At 37.0% G+C, this 20,912-nt stretch overlaps 1 protein-coding gene across 2 annotated transcripts in view; it reads left to right on the plus strand.

Annotated features, from left to right (window-relative positions):
- Positions 1-327: 327 nt before the first annotated feature.
- LOC104912041 (pleckstrin homology domain-containing family A member 5-like) overlaps positions 328-20,912 on the plus strand; it is a 35,159-nt gene continuing 14,574 nt past the window's right edge. Inside the window, exons 1-2 of one of the 2 annotated variants that reach the window (XM_019616071.2) lie at positions 328-546; positions 19,654-19,737. In XM_019616071.2, the coding sequence (XP_019471616.1) occupies positions 527-546; positions 19,654-19,737 (104 nt within the window). In that variant the 5' untranslated portion in view covers positions 328-526. The remainder of the gene's footprint in view (positions 547-19,653; positions 19,738-20,912) is intronic. The other variant, XM_010714790.3, reaches the window with a different exon arrangement.

Raw genomic sequence — 20,912 nt, forward strand, 5'->3', positions numbered from 1 at the left:
CTGGAGCCCTGCAAAGGGTTGTGCTACGTTGTGGTGCCTTGTGCTAGTCTTCCCTCCAGATCATTCCTCTGGTTTATGAATATGACTGCAACAAATCAAGGCTTTGCGAGTTGAAGGTAAATTAGAAGAATGTGTTTATATAATGCTGCCAACATCTGTTCTTTTTCACTTCCTCTCTCTGTAATATTTTGTATAACTCGTGACATGCTCTTAAAAATCTTTACTGTTAGCTCCTGTTGAAATTTAATCCTCTTGTTAAATATGTTTTGTCTTCCATCATTTCGAAGCAGAGATTTTATTGGCAGAAGGGAGTTGATAACTTGGAGCTGCAGCAACACATCAGAAGTGTGTGACATCACCGCAGTATCAGCTTTCTCTGGAGGCTAGCAGTCCTGACAGCTGAGTTGCTTTTTCTCTGGGTCGGAGTTGTGCAGTGCTCACTGGGGAGCAGCTTTAGAGAGGAAAGGGCTGTACCTCACGTCTTGGTGTGTATTTTGTTGTTTGTGTGTCAGGCTTTTGGTAAGGAATGAATTTCCCTGGAGACTGGTGAGTAATTCTTATGTTTCGATGTACGTTTTAACTGTATTTTAGACATAAAGCATTTCCTCCTTCTTTGGGAAAAAAAAAAAGAAGTTCAAATCCAGCATATTCGTATCATAGTCGAAGTGATAAACAGCATTTTTAGCATTCAAAGTTAAGATTTTAAATGCAAGCCTAATGTTAAGTAGTGATTGACTGCTTAATTGACTGCTCATTGATTTATTACTTTCTGTGTGTAACTTCCAAGATTTGTATTCAACTGTGCTCATCTATTGGATCGTGTTTAAGAGATTGAATGCATCAGGAATTTCAGCTTTCTTAATCAGCAAGCAACACTAAGATGGAAGTACAATCAAAAGAGACGCTTTAAGTTACCTTATTTTAGCCTGTAGTTTATAAGGCAATGAGAATAGTTGACCATCTTATAAATGTTATTTTGAGGATTGTGTATGTGTGTGTGGAGGACAACAAGTGGAAAAACAGATGCGCTTCCAGTGAATGTATGTGTCTGTATGTATATCGTCTGCCAGCGTGAATGTTTATTTCTGTATGAATATCATATACTGAGCTGCAAAACCTGTCAGCTATAAATTTAGGGGGGAAAAAAAACAAACCACCAAAAGAAAAGCCCTCAGAACTCTGTCCGTTTGCAGCTTAAGTTTTAAATAACTGAAATACACTCTAGTTCCCACTTCTTGGAAACTGTTTTAGCACTGCCCAAGAAATACAAAATACGTGTTTTTTCTTCTCCCTTGTTCTTAAAAGTCTCATTATAAAAGTGCGGCAGTACTAAATTTAGAATTCTTGGCAGATTCCAATTTTTGAAAGGTTTTCTCTTTTAATATGTTATAGCTAGAAAATGACAGCACTTTATCTACACAAAAGTATTTTGAAAAGGAAAGCTAGGGTTTGCTGTGTCACTTTGGTTTCAGTGGATGAATACATGCAAAAAAATGTTTTATTCATTTGTTTGGAGTTTCTGGGAGTAGTGAAACTCATCTTGGTAAAAGGTAGATATTGATTTCTAGCAGGAAATTGTTTCCAGATTGGATTTAGATCATCTGAATCAGAGCCTTTGGTAGCTCCACAGATGTATATGTTAGCTATCAGAAGCATGTGCTCAGGATAATTTCTTTAATGCATCAGCTGACATAATTTACGTATTATACTGTGACAGTATAATATTTCAGATACAGAATTAATATATTTATGATTTATGTTAATGATAATCAGCCAAATCACATTAAAGTTTCTTTGTTGCTTTTTGTGTAGATGGTTTCCAAGGCAGAACTTAAAGCAGAAAGTAGTGGAAAGTGGTTTCTGAAGTATATTGACACAAATATACCTTCATAACAATCTTGAAAATAATTTCAGTGTTTATTTTAATGATGTGTTTATTGTACCTACTTAGGTTTTTTAAAGCTGCGTGAATTTTTATTACCAACTTTATAGCTGTTTGTTTAGTGTAATTTGGGGTTAGTTGAAATAGGTCTTTATAGACAGTTATGTTGGAGCTTCTGACTTTAAAATGTTTTAAGTATGCTGTGCTTTTTGATACTTGTAAACTCTATTGAATGTTCTGTAATAAAACGGAAAAGAGTACAGATGTTGTACCCAAAAATTAATTTGTAGATTTCTAGATTAGCAGCCATGTGAGTGAATGACATGCATGACTATTTTCCCATTCTATTGGCTAGAATTTCAGATTGAATATAAACTTCTAATTTTCCGTTTTTCTTTACCAAAGGTATGCAGCTGTACTCTTAAATGATTAAGGATAACTTGAATTCTTTCCAGGGGGAAGGAAAAAGGGAGTGGAAGAAAGAGGCATTTCTTAAATATAGGTCTGAAGATACTTATTACATTAGTTAGTTTTATCACATTATAACTTATATAAAACTCCATGGTTTTGTTGGTTAACTGAACAGTGCCGCAGTTAGACTGAGTTGCTGTGATGATCTCTGGAATTTTCCAGTTACTTCTTCCTTCCTATTGGAGTAACAATTTTGCTCGCAACTTTTTCATTTTCTTGAAGAATTAGTTTTGTTGTTATTTGTTAAAGGAGAGAATAAAATTTTAAATATGAGCAAGTTTATCTTGCTAAAATATGTGGCTACCTAATATAAGTTAAAAGAGGAATGTATTTGTGTGTTTTATGGCACACACTGCTTACTCTAGTGATGGAAAGAAGCTTCTGGCTTTGCTTCTGAATTGAGCTGGTTCTATCTGCCTTTGTTGGCTTCTGTTGTTGGTTTGTTTTTTAGTTTTGGTGTTTTATGGGTGTGTGGTTTTGTTTCTTTGTGCATGTGGAGGTAATTAAATATGTTTCTTCTACTACTGAAACAGCTATTTTATCTAAATAATAGGATCTCTAAAAGAGCATGAGCTGTAACATTGTGTGATTTGTTTTTTCCTTACCTGGATTAAGAAACAAATTTCATTCAGGAAGAAAGTGAAAGCTGTTATACTGCCAAAAATTTACAAGAACTTTTGAGTTTACTGCTCGTGAGCAGTAAAATAGTTTAGAGCAGTGATCAGTGAACATATTCATTACCTCAGAATACTTTCTGCCTAATGAGAAGAAGTATGAACATTTATGGCAAACATTACTACTTGTTTGCACTTGTTCTTGGCAAAGTTGATGATTTTATATCATAGTCTTAACATCTTTCTTGATTTTCCTCATATGTTGATCTTCAGGCATTCTTTTTCTGTACTGTAATGTTCTTTTTTTTTCCAAGTACTGAAAGCACTCGTGATGATCATAAGTGCTTACGTAAAATACATATAAAGGGATCTGACATTTAACTGAGCATTAAATAATTAAAAACTTAGTTATGTGGCAGTGCCGATCGTTGACATGGTTGGAACTGTCCAACTGAAGGAGAAAATAAGTTTTATCTAAAGTAGATGTGCCAATATACATTCTGGCTTGTGCATTTCCTGTTCTTGTAAAATGCATTAAGTAAATTGGATTTTCTAGTTGGGATATTTTTACTTCAGTTGTCCCCACTGTTATGGCTAATATTCTGTTTATAGTAGAAAGTTTGGTGGCCTAGGAAATACAAGGTTTAAACTCATTTTGAAGGTTTGAGACTGTTAACTCGTACCATTAACCTTTTGTAAAGTAGCATCTTTGTATTATAAGATAATAAAAACAAAGCCATATTGAATGGTCTGACAAAAGTTCCTTTCTTATGATATATATATTTTTTGTTATTATTTTTGAGTTACTAATGTTTTACAAGTCCTGTCGCCATCCTGGTGCCCACAAAGATCTGTTTATAAGAAAGTTGGGAACACAACTGTCTTAAATATCCAGACAGCTCTATAAGTTGCCCACACGGTTTTGAAGAAATGAAATGAGAGCACTCCATTTCACATGCTACAGTTCTAGCACAAAATTACACTTCAATTCATAGTACTGAAAGAAATGAATTTTTCGTTTCCATTGCTTATGCAGGGCTATTTGGGTAGCAGGCCGCGGGGCACATGCAGCCCTCAGGGCCTACTGAGGGGAAAGGAATATGAAGAGAGATGACCACAACAAGCTTTTTGCTGACTATTGCTAGTTTGACATCATTTTCAAACTCCTTTCACTGGGTTGGCAGGGAACATGAGCAAATTGGGTGATATCACACACTGCAGACAGCAGATATCTGGAAACTTCCCAGCTACAGTCAATAGTACAGCCAAGCTCTCTACATTCATCTTCACTTGGAAGAGTTAGTCAAGTCGTGTTTTGTTTTCATTATTATGACTTACTCTTATGCCCATTTTTTTCACACAAAACAAGAAATTGCTCTTAAATCCCACACTCTTCACCTCTTCCCTGTTAATGATCTTCACCTTTGCTTTATGAGACTCAAATGAAATAGAAGAGTGTTAATAGTACTCATAAATAGTAGATGCTGTCTTTTAATATTGGTGTCATTTTGTGATCTCTTATTTCTTACTGAATGGTCAGTTCTAATATCCTTCTTATACAGAAGGATTGTTGAAGGCCATGCCTTCATAGGATTTTTTTTTTTATTGTTATTTCTGTCCACTATTAAGTTGTAACTGTAATGCACATACAGCTCCAGACAGAAGCCTTTTTTAGTTATTCATCATGTTGATCAGAACAGACACACGCAACAAAATGATAAGGAGTTAGAGCTGTTCTGCACTACCTTTCTGAGATCTGCTCTGTGCCTGAGTCTTTGTTGGACTCAGCAGAAATCTGAATTGAAAACAAACAAACAAGTGAACAATGCTCTTTTCTGCATCTAAGAGGTCTTTTCAGTTCAACATTTAGGCTTTCTTCTTTAAGTGATGGTGATGTGTGACTGTAAACTCAAAGGCTATAAATACATTTTAAGCAGAAACAGAAATCATTTGATATCAAGAACAGAAGACAATGCCCTACAAAGGCTGGATTTCCATAAAGAATGCTAGGACTTTTTATACTAGATGAAAAGCATTCTGAAATAATTTTATGTCAGAAGGCACATAACATGTAGAAATGTGTTGAGTAGCTGGAGAACTGTAAAAACTCTACATAGCATAAATTATAGATCTGAAATACCTCTGAAGTTGCTGATTCTGGAAACATTCTATAAGGCGAGAGATACTGTAAAAACATTATTCTTCACAAATACTCTGTTTTACAGTCTTGAAGTGTAGCCTAAAATCCGCTTTTCTGACAGAATGTATGTGTAATCTGGAAAGAAAAAATTGTGGCAAAGAGTTTTCACTTCTGGTTTTCTCATGAAGAATCACTGCCTCGCAAATCTCTTCCTTATGTTCATGTTTTCTAGTGGTAAAAGGAGAAATGAGTAATACTCCATATGGTAAATTGCAGTTAGTTTATTTTCTTGAATATGATATACATAGTCCTTTAAAATTCATTCTAAAGCCAGCTTCAGCATAGAAAAAACTAAAACAAGTTCTGAAGTTAATAGAAAATGAAAAGTGTTCTCATCAGTATGGAGGATGATACTGGACTTTGTCATTTTAAAATTCCCTTATTTTGCTACTGAGTGTAATCTACACCAGCCATTGCCCATTTGTCCCCAGCATCAGTTGTGCCACGTTGAAACAAACTGATTTGTCTTGTTAGGTAGAGTTCCTTCTTGAAAGGAAAGTCTTGGCTAGAATGTTTTTTGTTGTAATTGTTAGAACATTAGAACCACAACAAATGAATTGCTCTAATGTTAAAACATCACTGTTGCCAGCCTGATGCTTAGTATATAGCTAAGCTAATGTATGTGTCAGGTGTTGTCAGAAGCACAATTCCATCTTCCTTGCTGCACCCCATGCTGGCTGCCCACTGGAAAGTTAGCACTGTGAAAAATGATTCATTTTCAGTGGCGTGACTTTTTGAGCACTGATCATGGCAGAAGAGCTACAGGTGTAGCTTTTAGTCCAGCTTTTCTCAGCCCAAACAGATGGAAGTCAGAAGTCTCTATAGAATAGTCCATGTGGAATGGTGGCTGGGTAGAACAGTCCCACCAAAATTGGCAATTTGCTCCACCTTCTTCAAGCTGGCATGGAGTCTGATCTAGTAGTGTTACAAGAAAAAGGTTTTCTTATTTTCTGACCTGACTCTGGAAGCTTGAGCCTTCTCCTTAGTCAGTGCTATGATATTGCAGTCAGAGCTTATGGTCTGTCCAGGCTTCAGGAAATCCAGAAGGATTGCCTTTTTCCTGTAATAAAAGGCAGTGCTTTTACCTGACAGACACTTTACCTGCTGATGGCCACATCTTCAACTTTTTATTCAATAAGGAATTCACGTCACCACTCCATGAAGTTTTGACCCTGATTTGTAGTGGTGACACCACATCTTGTTACCAGTAGTGATACGATCCAGGAAACTGTCGCCTTCAGCCTTGTATTGGTTCAGTAGGTCCTGACAAACTTTCATACAGTGTTCTTTATGTTCCTGTGTGAGCATTCATGGATCTCACCAGGTGCAAACTCTGTGATCTTCCAACATTGCCACGATCATTTTAAGTGCACTGAAGCTGATATTCATCTCTACAAAGAGTTCCCTGGTTGTATTCTGCCAATTCATGCAGTTGAGCTAATGGAGACACTCTTCATTTTGTGGTGTAACAACTGTGCATAACCATCTGGAACATGGCTTGCCTTTCACGTTCCTGCCGCCACTACTGAAACACATCATCCACTGCCACACTGTGCTCATGTGTGCAGTTTGATCTCCAGAAACATTCAGCAAGCATCAGTGAATGTCAGTGGGTGCCATTTTCTGCACGGAGGAGTTCAGTGACACGCCTTTCCTTCATATACTTTTCCATGTCAGCTTATTTTGTCACAGTGACTCGCTGCTGATATCTGTAACAGAACAACAAAATGTAATGGAATATTGGTGGGAAGGTTCATCCTCTACCACAATTCAGCTACATCCCCTTCTGCCGTTCTGGGCCAATGTAACAAAATAAGAAGCATTACTTTTGCAGCAGTCCTCATTAATTTCCATGGCTTGCGGCAGCTGTGTGCACTTCACATCAGAAAGTTTTACCTCTTCGGATTATGACTTGAGAAGTCATCACTGATGCTATTCAGCGTTTTACTACTCAGTATGTGGGAGTGCAGCCTACCAGAGCTGACCAAAGACAGCTTGTGTATTGAACAGCATGCCACAATTCCAGAAGCTTAGAGTCCCTCAACAGCTTGAATTAAACCATCTGTGAAAAAAAATGACTTCCAACTTCTAGTTCCCAATGAAGTATGAACTTATTGTAAGAAAGTGATGGCAGGGTCATCAGTGGCATCATATCTGTTCAAAAGGTAACATTTCTCCTACACTTTATTGCTGCAGTTAACCAACAATTACAATAGAGATATCTCAGTATGTCATTCTTTGAAGGACTGTGTTTCTGGATCACTAGTAGTTATTAATAAAAAGTGTGTTATTTCAATTGTGTGGTGAAATAAAAACGTAATTGTGAAGGTTTGAAATTAAGACACCGAACCGTAATATCTTTTTACTATGTGTGTTTTCTACATGGCAATCAAAACAAACGAGATGCAGTAATTCCCTTGCATTTATGAAGGAAATTAATAGTGCAGAACAGTCTGTGTCGGTACTGAAACTGAAGATGTGAAAATACAAGGAGAGACAGCCAAGAAAAACTTTCCTCAACTGGAATTTTTGAATTTTTAGAGCCAGTTGTTTGATTATATAAGACGTACAGGTATCAAAGTGATTAACAGCCTGTGTTTAAGCACTGGGAGGTGGATGCAAACTCCTTTTGTAGTACGTGACCGGATGTGTTGAAACACATAAGTAATTCTAAGCAGTAAATCATTTGTTCCATGTAATGAAGCCATTTCTTGAAAGAACATAATTCATTTCTTTTTTGTCCTTACTGAGCATTTTTCCTTTTTTTTTTTTAATGCTATTTTTTTCATCTACAGCAGTATGTATATAGTCACCCTTTATCTATCCCATTTCCTTATCTAGCAATAAATAATAGTGCTGCTGAAGTTGTCACAAATTGTTGCTGCTTCAGAAATTGTGTGATTATGTTTATTTATCTTACAAGAATCTCAGCAGCAAGGTGGGGAAAAGCATCTAAAACACCACATAAAGAAAACAGTACTTAATCTTGTGTTCAGCTTGACTTACCTTTTTTTTTTTTCTTTGTAGTAATCTGGTTCTAAATAACTGGATTGTATCATAGCAATATCTAATGTGAAAAATCTTATTTGGGAGTATCTTTGTTTTTTCTTTCTATCTTTTTTTTTTTAAACCAATTTTGCCTTTCTGAGATTGAGTACGGGAAGATGCGTGAATGACATTAAAAATTCTAGACTTCTTAAATATAGTAGAAAGGTATTTTATATCACTACCACAACCTTTCTCTTCCTGTATTCTGGGCTTGTAGGAAAATATTCACTTATCTAGATTTCCTCTTGTGTTGATATGTAGAGTAACTGGTCAAGAAAAAGCAAACCAGAACTAGTTTTGATGGAAGACTTGGTGCATTTTGAAAATGAAGCAAACTAATTTCCTGCTACTTGGCTTTGTACAATTTCTCTTATACCACCATCTCTACACACTCCCACTTTTCCTTTTCTTCCTGGTTCTTGAGGGAGGTGCTGATCTCCAACTCCCAGCCATAATTTGGCTTTGCCCGTTTCCATGGAATGTTTCTCAAGTTATTTTTCTCGTTACTTAAATCTATGGACTTTACTGCTTTTTGATCACAGGCAAGGAATTAATGCTGTAAAATAGTATCATTAAATAGCATGAAGACAGATTCAGTGCTGCAAAAGGTTCTTTTCACTAATTGCAAATAGGTTGAGCAAAGAGGCTAGATGATCTACAGAGGTCCCTTCCAACCTGAACCATTCTGTTATTCTGTATTCTTAACACCAGCAATTAGACCTAGCCGTCTGATCATCAAAGTTAAATGTGTTATAGAAGCACAGACACTGTCCCCATAGGACATTCTGCCCCTGATAATGAGCTGTGCTGATCTGTAAGAGGAATTAAAACTTTCAGGAGCCCTTGTGGTTAATATTATAATAGCTTTTTTTTCTGTGAAGTAATATTTGCTAAACTGTTGAGGCTTGCCTAATTTTTAGAAATACTTCAAGATAGTAAGATGAAGAATAGTAGAGAATGATAGACTTGAAAGCAGACAAATAGAGGAAATGTGACCTCTCAGCAGCTCGGTCTATTCTTTACAGATCACCTCTGATTTAAATCATGGTTTTCCACAAGTGTTATCGGTGTTGTTTGTATCTTGGGAATAGAATATGCTGCATCTTTTTCAGGATTTTTCATCTGAAAGATGAGCAGGCAGACTTATGAACATTACATGTGACAGTTTCAAGAAGGCAGTGTAATCTTTTGAAGTATGTGCATGCACAGAGAAAATCTAAATTTCTGTTTATGCTGTGATTTCAAGCAAATGCAAAACTGATCTTACTTCTGTGTTTTGAAGATATCTGAAACAACTTGCTACTATTTGTCTAAGGACATAATATAGATTTTTGGTGTTTTGTTGTTGTTGTTGTTGTTGTTGTTGCTGTTGTTGTTTTTTTAATGATCAGCTCCTGAAACCAAATCCTTATAGACTGAAAGCAGCACCAGAGTTGTGTGAGGCTACTCTGTGCCAGCAGACCTCGCAGATGAAAGCCAACACGGTCAGGGTTCCACTTTATATGGTCTGTCTATGGACTCGAACTCTGCATCATAGGCAATGAATGTTTTTAGTAGGTTTTATACTCTCTTGTCTGAGATGATTGCAGGCCCACTCATACTGCAAGCTTTAATTATCTTCTGGGGTCTAGTGCACATGTTTGCATATACTGTGTCAGTGGACCACCAAGATTAAATACTCTTAAAAACTTGCCATGGCTTTAAGGAGACCTGTGATAGGAGCGTTAATGACGGCTGTTTGTTTCTAAATTAACTATTTTTATAAAGTTTCAGCATCTGTCTTTACTTCTTGCAAAATAGAATCTGTTGTGAGGGAAAGTCCAAAATATGGGATGCCTGAGTGTAGTACCACAATTAAAATGGGTGTCTACATCAACACTTCAGCTGCTTTCCTTTATCAGACTTAAATATTTCTAAGCGCTTCCCAGTTGATAATGCATTTGCTTTATGGGAGCTTGCCAAGCCCTTTTTCTCTCTCAACAGATTAGGTCACAACTAGGTATTTGCCCAATATATTCTGATATAAGGACTTGATAAGCATGGTTTCCTTTTAAGTTTTACTGAGTAATTAACAGAAGTGTGTGATATTTAATAAAAATTGATGTTTACTAGAGATCCGACTGTGGAAGCGTGTCGACTTGTATGGCATTGGGAGGATAATCAAGATGTCGTGGAATCGTTGTAGCTGAAAACAGTACTATGTTGTTACATGCCTACATAGCCACGTTGGCTAAAATAAAAATGGAATTTGCTTCATTGAAAATTGATACTGGGATTCACGTAATCTTTAAAATAAATAAATCATTAATAATAGCAGATGGGGTAAGGGGAAGATATCCCTTTAAATTTGACTGAAAGAGATAACTTTCAAGAGAAATAAGGTGTTTAAGTACTACTGCTAGCACCTATTAGATTGCTGATGTGCTTACTTAGATTTGCAAGGAAAAGCAAAGCAATTTCACCAAACCTCTTTTGAAAGTCTGCCATTGATCCTAAAGTACTAATTTACTAAAATAAAAGTGTATGTATGTATATGTTGCATTTACAACTCAATAAAATTAAGCAGCTTTGATTCTTTGTAGTTGTACAGCAGGAGTTTAATGGAACGATTGAATAGTGCTGTAACTTCAAATAGTGCTTTTTAAAGGATATCTTTCTGTAAGTAGTTTGAGACTAAGCAGGATTTGGGGTTATATGATACAGGCATAAAAAATACTAAGCAAGTAGTGTCTTTTAAGAAGCAAGCAGTATTGAGTGAAGATAATCAACAGCTGAGGAGACCAGTAGTGGAAGCAAAGTGATATCTGAGTTGTGAGAGAATGAGAATCCAATAAATAGGGTTATTTCAGTAATCAGCAACTTCTTATTCAAGAGTAGTAACTGCGAAGAGGAAGTAGACATGACAGTGAAGGCATGGAATAGTTGCACAGAAAGAGTGGAAAACTGGGGAAGGAATTACATGCATAGTTGAGAGATCATCTGGAAAAAAAACTAAGGAGAGGAAGGAGAAAGAGAGCAAGAAGGTTGGGCTTAGGTGCTAAATATTGAAAATAGTAATCAAGCAGCAGATCATAAACTGTAAATTCACATTGTACTCTTTTGTTCCTTACTATAAGCAAAACAACCCCACAGTAAGGTGAAAACTAAGATGAGAAGAATTCTGATGGATAATGTATCGAGGGGGGAATATCATTAGAGAACTATATCAAGAATATCAAGAGAACTATAAATAGGAGGAGATTACAACTATTTACTAAATAACTAGGTTTTGCCAGGAGGGATTGTCACCTGTCCAGAGAGTGCTCCAAACACATTGAAAAATTAGTAGTGGGATTTATTAGTTTTGTTAGTAGATTTATTGCTTCTGTTAGTACAGGCACAACTATCTCTCAGTGAAACACAGAGTTTTCTATATTTTTTCTGCATCTGTCAATTTCAATGAACTCCCATTTGAACTAAAAGTGGGAAGGAGGCTGGACAGAATGACAGGATAGTCAAGGTTGTCAGTGCTTGAGAGGTGAAGACATTGTGGGGCAACTTTGACCTTTCAAGATTGGAGATATCTTGAATTCTTGAAAGTATGAGAGCCAAGTAAGACTTCAGTTGGAAATACTTTTGACAGCAAGATTAGTTTTTGCATAGACGAGATATTGTTTGCTTGTATAAAAACTGCTTAATTTGTTTGCATGCATTTTTCTCGTGTAATATTTAAGGGGATTTTTTTTCAGTGCTTAATTATTATAAAACATGAACTATTATTAAAATAGGCTTATCTTGCAAAATATCTCTGGAATTCATAATAAAATAAAATGGAATCATAAGTCAAAGCCAATTTTTGAGTTCATACTTCTCTGTCTAACAACCTTAGTGCATTTCACTTGTATTTCTTACAACATAATAAATCATGAAAGCCAAGGCGTGCTGAGAACTGAACTCAGTGATAGGCATTAGATATCAATCCCTTGTTCAGTGATCTTTGATGAAAACATTTGATGTCTTGACAGCTGTATAAAAACATTTGCGAAGAATTGTTACTTAAAATTTGTGGATGGTGGCTGAGAATCCTGGCTTTTCTCCATTCTCCGAATGACAGCACTTGGTGTGCTGAATTGTTCCAGGTGTTGTGATATAGTTCTGATCATGCAGTTACACAACCTACGTTTGTATGTCTCTTGTAAGTTCGGGTCAGATCGTTTCCAGTTCCATAAACCTTTAACATTTATGTATCTATAAGTAAATACCTATTAATAGTTCCTAGTCAACTCTTCTTAATGAAACTAGGTGACTTCATACAGTCTAATATGACCAGTCTGTCTTTTTAGCAGCAAAGAAAACTAGCTCGTTGTATTAGGACAGCTGTTATCTATGGCTTCTTGTTGCCCTCTCCAAAAGTTAGCTTTTATTTCTTTTACCCTCACTGCCTCTTCAGCAGAGGTTGTAGCATCCTTGTTGCAAGGGACAAGTGGGCTTTTGGGCAGCATTAGTTGGTAGGATGTCTGTGGTCAGTCCTCAACAGTATGGGAACATTCAGTACTACTTCTTGTCTGCAAGCCACCTATTGAACCATGCTATTCCAAATCTTACTTGAATTTAGAAAACAGCATGTAGTCTTTCACTCCAAGGGTCTTATGTTACACTAGTTCTTGGAAGCTTCCCAAGTAGTTATCCTTTAAGGAGCACTAAGATTTCAAATATCAAATCTGAGACTTACAGATAGTTGTGCCTCATAACTGCCTCCTTTTTTTCTCAAACTCTCTCAAACAGCAAATAATGTTTTAGTCATTTTATAATAATGAACAGTTGAGGGTTTTCTTTGACTGCAGTGCTGTTACCAAGATAGTATATTTTACACTGTGCCAGGGCTTAAAATGTAAAAATCTTATGTAGACTGATGACACACAGCAAGTTGCTTCACAGATTGCTCCACTTTTGTGGCCATTATTGAATTTCAGTATCTTGCAAATTCTCAAATATGTTACATGTGAAAGAAACCCTCCTACAAAGTTTTGGAAAATCAGTTGTATCAGCTTAGGCAAGAAAAGGCTTTATTTTCACTGAAATATAAATCTGGTTTTACAAAGGTCCGATTGAAAGAACAGGTTACACTTTCAGGGCAGTAATGCTTAATATTTAGAGACATAAATATCTATAATGATTGAAAAGCTGAGTACAGTCAGTTGTATAGAGATGTTCACGTGCTTTTTCATTACAGCACTAGCAAGGAGACCAAAACTCCTGTGAGTGCTTCATACTAAGGAGGGCTTAAGGGGAAGATCCAGAGAGAAAAGAGCTTTTGTCTGAAAAAACGAAACTCACAGCAGATCAAGAAATTGGTGGCAGCAGCAACTGCAGACTAGGTGTTGTGTTGTTTGCCACAAAGATCAATAGAGTTTTGCACGCGCCTTCCCAAATGTGTGTGCACCAAAGTATTCTAAATACTTCACTTTTGCAGTCACAGTGTATGTGATGCATGTCAGCACTTTGTGCACTTTGAAACTTCCTGTCTCTTTACACTCCCTTTTATACAGTGGCCCTAATGTTGAATTACCGTACTCGTATGTCTTCCAGTGAAGCCTACAGTTCAATCCAGATGGTTGCCAGAGTTGTTTAAAAAACTTAATTGAAAAAAAGCTTTATAATTATAGGGTATGACAGTATTGGCAAAAAAAAAAAGCTTGTTCTGTTTACTGTACAATGTGGCATTACAGATTTAGTAAAATAAGAGTTTGTGCAACCACAGACCACATTCTTGCTAACATTTGTGCATTTGTGTAGGGACTGCATTTACTTAATTTTTTTCCAAATCCAGACAACTTCTTGTTAGATAATTATAAGTTACTGCATTTATGTCAGTTAGAAATGAGGCATTCTTATCTTAGAAAGCAAGCACACAACATAAACATTGCTGATGTGATTTTTTTGTTACTATTTTTCCATAATTTTATAATGAAATGCTTCACAAAAGTTGAATAATGCTGGACTAGACTCCTCCTACATATGTTTCCAGTTTAATCTTACCTTCAAATGTCAGTGAAAAAAATTAACATTAATTTAGAGAGGAGAACTTCATTGCTTTTGTGATTTTTTGCTTTATTCACAGCTTTAAAGTATTTTGTTATGAAACATGAAAAATGTATACATTTGCCTCTGTTATGAAATATCTCTATGTACACCGAGTAAATTTGTGATATAAAGAGATTGCCTCTGGATTAGATCATCAGACTGAAAATCTTACCTAAGGCTTAGAAAACATGTTAGGAGGCAGATATCTGGTATGCCAACCTTCTGAAATGTGTTCTTCAGTTTTATCGAAAGGAACAGTTTTTCTGAATTAAAGATGAGGAGGTTTGTTGGAAGTGTTGTCCTGGTTTACGGGTTTGTTTGTATCCTTTCAGTGAAGTACAACTCAGCCTTTGCTTTGATGGTCACATTGAGAATGACTAAATGAGAAGGCTGTAGACTTTAGGACCATATAGATGAAGTATACAGAGAAAGGGCATGAGAGACGCTTTGAAGTGGTATCTAGCTTTAATTTCAGTGGGAGAAAACCAGATGTTTTTTTGAGAGTTCTGGCCCCTGCTCCATTTTCATGAGAGGATAGGGAGCTCAACCAAATCATACAGTGGAGAGACCCCAATCTGAGTGTCCTCACCTTTGTACTTGGATCTTCCTTGCCATTTCAGAGTGAATTGCTCTCTCTCCAGAGACTGCCTAACTCTTCAATTCAATTGCATAGACCTTCCTGTACCAGCTGGATTATATATTTTTTTCTATTTCTACTGCTATCAGCTGAGTTGATTGCCTATCCAAAAAATAAAAAATCAAAAAAAATCAAAAAAAATCAAACAAAAAACCCCCAGTACATTTAAAGATTAAAACAACTTCAAAATGACAAAACTGGATCAAATTTTCTGGTTGCTGATTTCGTAGTGCTATTGGTACACAGCATTTTTGGGTCAGCAATTCTGTAAAACAGGGCAAAGCTAAAACAAACAGCTGTCCCTGGAGTTGTACATTATTTTTCTATCTACGGATAGGATAATATATTTAAATGATCTATTGAAGGACATTTTCAGTCATCCTTGTATCACTTTTGGCAGTTAACTGTACATTTACTGAGTAGATTAACCAATATTTCTTAAACACATTTAGCATTGGTGAAAATAAGTAAAATACTCTTGTGTCTGTCTTCTATCTTCTTGAAGAGTGTCTCGAATAATGGAAAGAAGAAAGAGTGGAGTAAGAAGGCAAATAACATGAGCCAAATTCAAGTTTGTGGTCATCTTGTAACCTGAACAAGATGAATTCTTTTTCTCTAAGGTTTGCCCATGTGCCAAATCTGAGATACCTGCTAAAGCCTGCAGTTGTTCAGAGAAATGATTTTGGAAGAAGAATACAATAAATTCCAGAGAAAAGGAGGTCAAATTTTCCTGTTCAGTCGTCTTGCACTGAGATAGCTTGTTCAGAGATATGTTCCAATTTCAGCTATTTCAGTACAGTTGGGATTTTTTTCTTTCTTTCTTTCTTTATTTATTTATTTTGTTGGTTGGTTGCTTGATTTCAGATGCTTTTACAGCTGGCCACTGTCAGGACCACTACTGGAATCAAGATCAGAGCATTATCTTGATGCGTGCAAGACCTGTGACTTGCCTTGTTTCTCTGTCACATCATCTTCATTCAGTGAAGAAACACATCTGCTCCAGGGAGTGCCGTAGTGTTTCAGCATGGGGCACACTTCCTCGGAGTCCCAGCATAACCCAGACACCAAACCACTGTTTCTTTTCTGAGGAAGTAAAAATTTTTTGTTCAGAGTGGTGAGGTACTGGCGCAGCTGCCCATAGAAGCTTTGGGTGCTCCGTCCCTGGAGACGTTCAAGGCCAGGTTGGATGGGTCCCTGGCAGCCTGAGCTGCTGGCTGGCAGCCCTGCCTACATTAGGGGGCTTAGAACTAAATGAGCTTTAAGGTCCCTTCCAAGCCAAACCGTTCTGTGATCTTAGTCAGCGGTGTTCATTTCTGGAGTTTAATGCTTCTCAGTGGCAAACTTTAATGGTTACTATTGAATCTTGAGAGTTTGCTCATGAATACTAATAAAATATACAGGGGATTTATGGTGTGTAGCAGGCCATTAATACAAACTGACTGTGGTTGCTGAAATAGTAAAGGTCAGTCACATCCTTTGGTATTAGCACAGCTGTTTGTGTATATAGTTACCCCGCTTTCTCAACACATGTTACCAGAAATTGATTGGAGATCTTCAGAAGCCTCATGGACTTCATCCTGAGCAGCCTGCTCTGTGTGCCTTTTCCTTGAGGAGGTCGACCAAAAGGTCTCTTCTACCCTTAGCTGTTCTGAGAAAGAAAGAAGAAAAGAATGTTATATCCATATACGATTCGGAGGTTGTATCCCTGCATCAGCAGAAAGTTAACATGCTGTCTTCTGGCTGCCTTTATCCAAGTAAATCACTTTTGGTCACATCATAAAGGCATAGACACAAAAATATGCGGAGCTGAAATTCTGAATTGCAGAGTAGTGTTTGCATTAAATGGAAAATAAAATTTGCAGTAAAAGAAAATATTTTTGCTTTATTTCCCCTGTTATCCATTGACAAGATAGGCAGCTTGGGTGTAGGCCCAGCGTGAAATTTCTTGGACAGCAGTCCAAGCTGAATGTGGTAAAGATTTTGAATATTGAATGGTGGCTTTCAATGAAATTTTCTGTAGTCTGCAAGATTTAGTTTAAAACAAACGCCTTAAACTACTGTTAGGTAGGAGGGTTATGACAACAATTACCAAGATACTCTATATTTTACACCAGTAATTTGAGAAATCTTGTCAAAATATCTGCTAAGTAAATGTCAAAAATGCAACATTTCTGATGAGTAATGAACAAGTTTTAAATTGAATTGTTTAAAGTCTGTTCATCCAGTAAGACATATTAAAGGAATCACATTTCTGTTCAAGCTGGATTCCAGTGTTCACTTATGAGATTTCACTTCCATCTCAGCAGAAGAGAAAGAAAAGATATTTCTGTCTCACCTATAGAGAAGTGACTATAAGGATCTTTAAAATACTTTAAGGAATTTTATACCTCACTGGACATTGTTTCATGTTTTATGATTTTTCTTGCATTTTGTTCATATGTAATGTCAGCTATATGTCCAAAGTCAGTTCGAGCAGTACAGAAAACCATATCTTGTCCAAAAACACTGTGTTACTACTGAAGTACTGACTCACTGTATGATTCAAGACTAGAAAAAAAAAAACACAATGCTAAATAGATTTCTGTTTTTGCATCCTCTCTTCTGTTTATTCTTTTCCTGCTCTTATCTGTTTTCCCTCCTGGCTTTGTATGACCTGCCCATGGGATTGTTGAATCCTGCCTGTTCCTGTGTCAGCATGTGCCAGGTGCACTCCCACAGCACCTGGATATGACACCTCTACAGCAGACCTGATTACTGTTGGTGCTTGAGCAGAAGTCGTGATCCATTTCTTTGTGCAGTACTGGATTTCAGCAGATAGCTAGCTGTCAGGGATTAACACAAACATAATTTTTTACAAAACTTACAGAGAGCTCATCTCCATTTATTTTCTGATTGGAACGAGTTTCTGAAGTGTCTGAGTGAATGCAAATTAAGTTTTTGGAAGGCAAAAGAAAAGAATTTAAGAAAACCCGGTTCATTTCTTGGGAATATTTTTGAGTTCTCTTCAATGTGGGCCATTTTCACTTTAAAGTTGTGGGATCATGGCAATAAGGAATGGTACAAACATACTCCTGCGGTCTCCCTCCGTTCCCCTTACTGTAATACATGAGCTTCTGTAACAAAGCTTCTTTGGAAGCTGAACTGAGGATTCTGCTGAATTTACTGAAAAAATAAAGATTACTTACCAGAGTTTGTTAGTTCATTAGCTATGCTCCATAACGTCTCTATCCATTTAGGTATTCGTAGGTTTATAAAATTCCACTTAATTTCAGCACGGGGAGGCAGACAGTTTAAAGAATGAGGCTACGTTTCTAATCTTGCACCTTAGCTTTATGCACGTTTATCCAACTATCCGCTGTTCGTGGAACAAGTGTGAATATTTTATGGGTTTTTTGAATGGAGGTAACTTGTAATTAAGTTATGTTCCAAAGCTGCAAAATGATTATGAACAAAAGGCACGTTCAAGAGCTTGGGGAATGTTAAGATGTGAAGTCTCTGTTGTTTTAAGAAGCAGGAAGAGCAGAGTGCATAACATTTGCAAGATGAGTTGTGCTTCATAGTTGTGAAAGCCAAAAAGGTTAGGCAAACAGGCAGTAAAAGAGGGAGCTGCTAGGGAAAATGTGGCATTTAGAGCTCCTGTCCTTTTGTGCCTCTTCAGCTATCTTGCAACTAAAGCACACTTCTTTCGTCCAGGTTTGTTCTCTGTCCACAGATATTTTTAAAGCTGAACTTGGGGTAAAAAAGGCATAGTAATATGTAAGGTCCTACAGATTGTATCCTGTATTCTTTGCAAAAGTAAATATTAAAAGGGGAATTATTGTTTTTTCATTATTTACAGTGCTGCTTTCAGTTACTGTTGTTTCACTCTTTGTAGTAAATACTTTTTTGATTATATAAAGTGTTAAAAATACAAGTGAGGTGAGTTTGTTTTCAAATAACTTGAATGTACCTGATTAATACACTTCATTGTCCTTTCCTAGTCTGATTTCAGCTTCTGTGCTTTTTAATCACTGAAGATTTCATGAGCACACCTGCCCTGCTCCACCCCTACATCTGAGGAATGCTGTTCCCAGGGGTTGTTGCAGTTCAGGCCCTTGACTTCTCACAGCATCCCAGGCTGGTTGCTTTGCCAGCTGGCAGCTCTGCACTTTCATTCATGCTTGCTTGTGACATGGCTGGAACTTGTGAGGCCTTGAAACTTGCAGGAAAGCCCCATTTTGCAGCAAGACCAGTGTATAAGAGTCACCTGATTGGCATGTCTTGCAGGCAGTTACAGCAGGACCGCCTTCTCCCCTTTGCTCCTGTCCCCTCTTGGGCTGGATGGCTCAAGTCAAAACATTTCCTTCATGAGTGGCAGCAGCTGAGAGCCGTTGAATTTCAGCAATTTCTTTCATGTTCTTGGAGCTGCTGTGATCTAGCAACAGCTGCAGCTCAGGAGAACAAGATACTGTGCCGGGTTTGGTGTACTGGTGAGAGCAAAGGCCTATGTCGACAGGCTCCCTGGTGCTGGGAGATGCAGTGGAGCAGTGTGCTGGGTTAGAGTCGTCGACTAAAGCAGACCTTGAGCGTGACATAGCTCTGTTCCAATCACTGAATATTAATCTGCATTATCTGAAGATTTTAAATGACTTACTTCATTTTCACTGGTTTGATATACTTGACATAGTGGCTTTATATGGCTAAGCTGGAAAACTAAAAAATTTATGCCTAAGAGTTGTTGCTTATCTCACCTCTACAGTCATAATGAACGAAAAGTAACCTGCAAACATCCGGTAACGGGACAGCCATCGCAGGACAACTGTATTTTTGTTGTGAATGAACAGTAAGTGGCTACAAAATACATGTTTTAAAACTTTCTAACATTTAAATAAGCTTCCATGATTGCTATTTGTGATGTTTATTTTTTTTCCAAGTCAAATTACCATGTATATAATTTCATTTGTTTAAATTAATTGAAAGTAATATTAAATACTTGATACTATTATTATTTTTTTTTATAGATAAAAGCCATAATGCAACTTGGTTATATAGTTGAAATGTATTCTGTTTAACTGTGTGGATTTCCATTTGTCACTTCAGATATTCTATAGCATTAGCAAACAATGTATTTATTATGTAGTAATCCAGTAAACTTCCAACAAGGAATCCATTTTTGAATCCTATATGCACAATCGAGTGTGTTTAATTGACCTTGTTTTATCTGATAGTTTTTCTTCTATTGGTTATTTCCTCAGCCTGTTGAGTCCTTTCCCCAGTCACTGGATAATAGCATGTATTTGCTATCTTTGCATTAATTTTGTAGCTTACGCAACAAAATGCAAAGATGATATGCATGGTAGTCATACGTGACTTTAAGATGCTATATGTAGCTGGGTGTTAGGTGTCCTATTTACCACCACTGCTGCAACACCTGTTACACTGTGACTAGAGTGTCAATTGTCAGAACTACAGTATGTGAAATTGCATAAATGTGTGTGTTCTGAAAGAGAAGAGATTTAGTCTGGGTCATTAACTCAGAGGGTGGTGAGGAACTGGAATGGCAGCCCAAAAAGCTTGTGGATACCCCATCTGTGGAGGCGTTCAAGGCCAAGTTGGATGGGGCCCTGGGCAACTTGATCTGGTGGATTGCAGCCCTGCCCGTGGCAGAGGTTTTGAAACTGGATGGGCTTTAAGGTCTCTTCCAACCCAAACCATTCTATGATTCTGTGAAGTGAGGCAAAGCCATATGTGGCTTTGGAGAGCATTTCTTCCTATTTCTATATCAAAGTGTTTTTCCTTCCCACCAACAGCATAAGCTAATAAAGAAATCCTATTTTAAACATCTTAAATTCATCTTTGACAGATTTAAGATTAAAACACAGTGCAGGTAACTTTACAATGAAATGTGAACTGCTTTTAAATTGAAAAAGTAGGGCACAGCTTGTATTAGGCTACGTCTGGGGGTGCTTTTTAATAGCAGTGTGCATACACAGCATGTTCTAGTGCTATTACATATTC

Source organism: Meleagris gallopavo, chromosome 1 (genome assembly GCF_000146605.3).
Source record: "Meleagris gallopavo isolate NT-WF06-2002-E0010 breed Aviagen turkey brand Nicholas breeding stock chromosome 1, Turkey_5.1, whole genome shotgun sequence".
Classification (NCBI taxonomy): domain Eukaryota; kingdom Metazoa; phylum Chordata; class Aves; order Galliformes; family Phasianidae; genus Meleagris; species Meleagris gallopavo.